This window comes from Eucalyptus grandis, chromosome 3, assembly GCF_016545825.1.
Source record: "Eucalyptus grandis isolate ANBG69807.140 chromosome 3, ASM1654582v1, whole genome shotgun sequence".
NCBI lineage: Eukaryota > Viridiplantae > Streptophyta > Magnoliopsida > Myrtales > Myrtaceae > Eucalyptus > Eucalyptus grandis.
In genome coordinates this window covers 40,646,475-40,653,420 of record NC_052614.1, presented here as the reverse complement: position 1 = coordinate 40,653,420, position 6,946 = coordinate 40,646,475, and the positions used below count along the sequence as shown (strand labels likewise).

The window sequence follows — 6,946 nt, the reverse complement described above, 5'->3', positions numbered from 1 at the left end:
ACTATGTCGCTAAGATTGTGTAATTCAATAGACCTCCTACACCTAATTTCAATATATATAAATATAATAATACATAATAGGGGGAGAGAGATCCTCAATTTGCAATACGGAGATTCTGTTATCATTAAACAAAGTTCAGTCACAACATCGTCGCCTCACCTGCATGCTGACAAGCCTTCCCAACCCCACTTAGGGTGCGGTTGGGAGTAGCCTTGAGAAGCTACTTTGATGCCCCAAAGATCCTTGAGCCAAGGCAAGGGTGTTTGGAAAAGAAATTTCAAAACCCATTTGCAAAATGTCAGCCTTCACAAGGCTGAAAGTCGAAGGCAGGTTGGGGGCTGCCTTGGGCTTTCAGCCTTCTCGGCATGCTAAGGAGGGGCTGAATAAAAACTTTTCTTCTCAAATTATCCTCGTTGGATTTTCGTTTTTCCGGTTTTGCCTTCACTATTCATCATCTTCTTTTTTCTTCTTTCGCGAGCGGTCGCTGACGAAGGGCAGGCAGTCGCTGGCAACCATCACCTAGACAACCATCGCCGGGGGTGGCACGACCGACACCGGGGGGTAGCGCAACTACCACGCCATATGGGTCACAACGAGGTATCTGGGGCGGGAGGGTCGCGGGAGGACCTTGCTGCCCCCGATCTAGGTTGCAGGACCTCGCCGCCCCCCAGATCTGGGTCGCGGCAGCATCGCGCGACTTCCCACGACCTTGCCGCCGCAAATCTAAGTCGCGACGAGGTCGCCGAAGGTCGAGGCAATGTCACGCGACCTTGCCGCCCCAGATCTAAGGTCGCCGAGGTTGCCCGACCCCATGTGGCCTTTGTCGGTGGTCTTCGGGGTTGCTCAACCCCGGGCAGCCCTCCCCAATCGTCTCCAGGGTTGCTTGAGTTAGATGTCGGCCGTCGACGACAAATTTCGATCACCGGCAACCGCCTGTCTTGTTGGTCAATTTTTAAAATTTTTGTTTTAATAATTTTTTTTTTTATCACAAAAGTCATTTGTAAATGTAATTCCCCCTAACACCATTTTGCTCAAAGATATTTCACAATGGACTTCTAAATTGTAATTTACCAAACACAATTTACATTCTGAAAAGTCCCTTCAACCTAAAGTCCTTTGTATTTTTCCAATGGCTATTTCCAAAAGCCCAACCAAACGCACCCTTAAGACCCTCGTTCATTGGAAAAGTTCAATCAGAAAGCAAAAAGGAACATACCTTTCTCCACTCACCCACTTCTCTCTTTATAAAACAAGTCTCAATAGAAATTTGATCTAAAATTGTCTAATTGAAAGTATGTCTTTTTGCGAAAGTGAAATCATTCTTACAAAATAAAACCAAAAAAAAAGTATATGAAACCAGTTTGTAAATAATTTATTTCTTTTAATATGCATGTATTATAGAACAGATGAAGTATAGCAACTTAGGGGCATCCCCAGCATTGCAAATAGAATTAATAATTCAAAAAAAATGGAGATAGAAAGTCTCCATATATTAGCCAATACAACATTTGTCTAGGAATGTTTAATTTGTTGATAAAGTGAAGTTATATTTTTATATTTTTACACACCTTGGCCAAAATAATATGGATGTCCATTGACTTATTTGGAAACCGTCTAGGGTTACGCTCCATCCAAATGCAATATATGATTGCTAGAAAAAATACCTTGAAGAGCCTCGCCACCAAATCTTTGCTTTTATTTCGCTAATCATTTATTGAAATTTCTCATTCCATCCTCCTAAAGAATACTTCATCCCATGCTGCACTAAGATATACAGCAGATTCTACCTGTCAATTCACATTGGAAAAATAGATGAGCTCTATCTTCTATACTAGCGGACTTAATTTGAATATAAGTGTGTTATTTGACAAGTTGAAAAATCATCACAACCCCATCATCCATGTGCTAGACTTAATAAAAGTAATTAAAAGAAGACGTAAAGATTCCAAGGTTTGTAGGCCCCTGAAAGTATCTGGGTATCTTCTTTATCAACACAAAATGTGTTATAGATGCCTAGAAGTAATGATGTTCATGCAGCTGTTAGTCCATCCGCATCTAGGATTCAAGTTGATGTAGGAAACGTTGGACCTGGTGCATGCCAAGCATGAGGGATCTATTAGGACGAGACTCAAGTCTCTACAAATGCTTATGCACCACCATGAAGACAAAAGCATTGAAATACATATGTTATTGAGAGAGAGTCTATTTTAGGACATGAAAGATGGATTTTAGTCCAAGAACCTTTCCTTGTTTGCTGTCGATGGATCTAGCTCTGAATGAAGACAAGCAACTTTGGGAAAGACTTGGTGCACTTGCGCTGATTTAGCATCTCATATGCTAACACATAAGTAGTTAATACATAAACAGTTATGCTAACGTCATAGTATAGTTAACAGAAAAAACAAGCAAACCCTATCTCTCTTCCACACATGTTCAGCTAATATCAGATCAAGACTTTCCAGATAGTCGTAAAACAAAGTCAATGCACACAAATTCACCCATTAGTTCACATCATTCTTTCCAAGAAAGACCTTGATGGGCTAAGCAACTCACAAGCGAAGCTTTATTATTGTCTCACACATCAAGTGTCCCGCAAAATGTTAGCTAAAGCCCAAAAAAAGGTGATGTATGCATGACCAAGGCTAATGCAATTAATTCCTTTTGGGTTTTTCTTTGAAAATAAGCATGAATAAATATAAATTCAATGTCTATATGAGTTCTAAATTAAGTAATAACATGAAATCTAAATACCATGTATGTTGTGTTGATTAGGAAAACTACCAAAAAAGTTCTAAATCTATTGTAGTTTTCCATTAATCGATCCCAAACTTTTTTTTTTTGTCAATTCAATCCTAAACATTTTTCAATTGAGCCAATTTAATTCATCTAGCCAAAATTGGCTAGCCGGCGCTCACATGGCAATTTATTAATAATATTTTTATTTTTTTTCGAATTTTTTAATTATTTTTATTTTATTTTTCCTTTCTTCTTTTCTCCCACAAAGTGGCCGGTGAGGGCCGCGAAGCCCGCCGGAAACCAACGACCCTTGCCTAGATTTGGGCAAGACCTAGGCTGCACGAGCTGTAGGCGACACCAACCTCATAGTGGGCACTACGGGCAAAGCGAGCCTCACTTAGATCAAGGCGAAGCCACCTTCACCCGCAATCCCTAGGCCTTGCCAGATTTGGGCGAGGCGAGCGAGGGTCGCTAGTCGCCAACCCAAAGCCCCCACCAACCACTACAGGGAAGAGAAAAAAAAAGTAGGATGAAAAGGAAAATATAAAATATAAAAATTATTAAAAATTGCCACGTTAACATTGACTAATTAGCCGACATCCACATCAATGCGCCCAACCAAAATTAACGGGATGGACTGAATCGACACAATTATAAAAAAATTAAAACTGAATTGACAAAAAAAATAGGAGTAATTTGGAAAATTACAATAGATTTAGAACTCATTTGGTAATTTTCCCATATTGATCAACATACACACAACCTATACGCAACTCTAATGACATGAAGATTTAAACTCATTTGGGAGATTTTGTAATTTCTTTTCTTATAGAAATGAAGATTAAATTTTAGGGCACCTAATGACTTTTATTAAAAATGACCCAGCAATGCAATGCTAATTATTTTTTGTATTTTCTTTTTATGATTTAAAATAGGGAACTGCCTATAAAGGCTTTAACCAATTAAGAAATAATCTATACTAATCAATGACTATGCTTAAACATGAAGAATGAATATTTCTTTTAATTTCTAATGAGAAAAGAATATGCAATCTCCTAATGCAAGATATGACATGACTAATGAATTCACAACAAGCAAGACACGTTTCTAAAATAAAAGTCCATTGAATAATAAATAAACTCACCTTACCCAATTGCTCATGCATTGTAGAGAAACTCATATCAACGATCAGCGCAATGGACGACCGCACTAGAGCAACAGAAAGTCAAGATAAATGGCAACTGGACAGCGCAAAGCAATCTAACAATACACATTTTATTTACTTTCACTAGTACTTTTTCCATATTAACAAAGATAATTGACCCAAACCACACTATGCACATTGCAACATCCCTAAAGTGGGGCGCCTAATGCAAACATGGATGTGGCCGGCCATCCCAAGAAGAACAAAACATCACATGCCCACAAAAGTGCATAAACACAATACATCGTATGAGCTTACAATTTTTGCTGAGTCATAGGGGCTTTGATAAGACATGATAAGACACGAATTCAGAGGGTTTCCAAAGGAAAGGACAAATTAATTTTCCCTCTCAATTTGCCTTCTCTTCTTGGTCCTCCACTTTCTTGCAAGAATCGTCCTCACGGTGGCTTGCTTCTTTGGGGCTCTCCAGAGCCCTCTTCTCTTGCTCCTCTTCTTCAACCCCGTTCGACTCGCATTTGTCTCTCAATCCTCCGTACTCCTCGTTCCCCTCTGCTCTCGCCTTCATCACCTTCAGCAATTCGCTCACTGCTTTCTTTCTGTTCCTCCGTTTCTTGATCAGGACTTCGCTTATGTCCGCTGGCGTCATCTTGGCCTTCTCGACCGCCTCTCGGAGCTCGCTTGCTGCCGCCTCACTGAGGTCCTCGCCCTCACTACCCAGGTAATTGTGGAGCAGGATCTTGAGCACCGGGTAGGAGCAGTAGCTCATGCAGATGTGCATGTCCATCCGGCCGCTCCGGAGCAATGCCGGGTCGAGCTTGTCGATGTGGTTGGTGGTGAACACAAAGATCCGCTCGCTCCCGCAGCACGACCACAGACCGTTGGTGAGGTTGAGCAGCCCCGTTAGGGTAATCGTGTTGCCGTTCCCATCCTCACCGCCGCGGGCTGGCTCAGGCTCCCTAGGGTTGTAGTAGCTCCAGGGCACGGCGGCCTGGCTTGCCTTCGACTTGTTCGACAGATTTAACAAGCAGTCGATGTCAATGGCGATGATGGACTTGGAGCTGGTCTTCATCAGGAGCTTCCGGAGCTCGGAGTTGGAGTGCACTTCGGCCAGCTGGAGGTAGTAGATGTGATAGCTGAGGAAATTGGCCATCGCAGCGATCATACTCGATTTCCCCGTCCTAGGCGGGCCGTAGAGCAGATAGACCCGCTTCCACGCCCGGCCCGTCCTCTGGTGGAAGGCCTGTCCGGCCACGAAGTCGCTGAGGTCCTCCATGATATCCCTCTTCTTCTCCGGGTCCATGGACAACGTGTCGAAGGTGCTCGGGTATTTGAACGGCACCGCTTCCCAAGGGCGACCCCGGGATGCGCTGCCGCGCGAAGTAGTACAAATGAGGCGTTCTTGGTTGTTGCGGCGGATGTCGTTGGCCTTGTCCATGATGTGGTCCAGGTAGGAGTTGAGGATGCGGTCCTTCTCGCGCTTCTTGAACCGGAGCGTGAAGCTGCGCTTCTCGTCGGGGACGGACCGCCACGAGGATGGCTGGGGCTGGCGCTGCGTCGCCGCGTGCTCCCACTGGACGGCGACGCCGTCAAAGACGTCGGCGATGGGTCGTTGTTGGAGAGGCCGAAGGTGGTGACGCTGGAGTTGCGGGCGCGGGTGAGGGAGAGGCGGCTGGCGGAGGTGGAGGTGGAGGCGAAGGAGCTGAGGTAGAGCTGGACGGCGTTGTAGAGCTCGTTGCTATTGACGCCGTCCATCTCGGCGACGTCGAAGTAGCAGTAGGAGGAGAAGCAGCGGAGGGCCCGGGTGAGGAACTTGAGGGAAGCGAGCCGGAGCTCCGGCGGGAGCACCAGCTGGAGGAAGGTCTGGCAGAAGGCCAGGGTGCCGAGGAGGGAGGCCAGAGATGTCCAAGACTCCTTCCTTTCTGCCATCTCCGTTTGAGTGTCGAGGCTGAGATTTTCTTGGATATCTCCGAGTGTCGAAAGAGAAAACGATGATCTCAGGAGGAAAGGAAGATATTTATAGAGGGATCGGGTCGGGTCGATTTGGTCGGGTCGGATGTTTCAATGCAGTAAAAACGTGTGTGGCTCACAGCCTCACAAGTGGCTAAATCCTAGTAGGGTGTCATGGAGAAAATATTGGGTAGGTTTTACACTCCACGTAGGCGAAATGTAAGACCATAGAGAAGTCGACACGTGGCAAATTTGGGCCCACCTGTCACGCTCCACTTCTCCGTTAACGCTCCGTCTCTCTCCCCTTTACTCTCTCTCCTCCCCTCCGTTTCTGCAACAACTCTCTCGAGTCTCTCCCTCTTCTCTCTCTACTTCTCTTTTTTTTTTCTGCCTGCGACGCTCTCTCTCCCTCTTCTCTCTCTACTTCTCTTTTCTCCAACCACCACCACCATCACTAACTCCCCTCCTCCTTCCGTAATAGACTTGCTCCAAGCGCCGTCGGACTCGTCATCGTCCTCAAGCAAGACGAGTGTCAAGGCGGTGGCGGCCACTGTGGCCAGCTCGCTGGTCGTCGCCACACTGTTCTTCTTCGCAATCCAAAGGCAGAGACGCCGAAAGGGTCCGGACCATGGACAGGCGGAAGCGGGAGGCTTCACGCCGATGCCTCGCGGGGACTTTGCGCAGTTCGGAGGGCATATGATCATGGGGTTCACAAGCACGCCGACACTCATACATGGCTATCACGGCCTGTGCGAGGGGGCGGAACGCAAGGACTTGCTCGAGAAGATCAGACCCATCTCCCAAATGGTCTCTGGGACGACAACCGAACGGGCAGACGGACAAGGATAGATGAAATGAAAAATAAAAACCCAAACTTTCTTGAAGAATTTCAGCAGGCGGGGTCGGACGCGGAACTGGGAGGAGGAAATGAGCAAATGGGTATTGTAAACGGACGCGTAGGCGTGTCGGGTCGGCTTCGGTTTCCTTATTTAACGCGATTTCATCACGTGGGTCGTCCTCGCCTGTTCCTGGGTATTGTTTTTTCCGATCCACCATGGACGACACTCGCAGCCAGCCATGGACAACACTCGCTTGACC

At 45.9% G+C, this 6,946-nt stretch overlaps 1 protein-coding gene across 1 annotated transcript; it reads right to left on the bottom strand.

Moving 5' to 3' along the window:
- Positions 1-4,289: 4,289 nt before the first annotated feature.
- On the bottom strand, positions 4,290-5,867 carry LOC104437378 (AAA-ATPase At5g57480). Its single transcript, XM_039309604.1, is given in 2 exon segments — positions 4,290-5,506; positions 5,509-5,867. Coding segments are annotated over 2 exon segments (1,536 nt in total). The 5' UTR covers positions 5,828-5,867.
- Between the last annotated feature and the right edge of the window lie 1,079 nt (positions 5,868-6,946).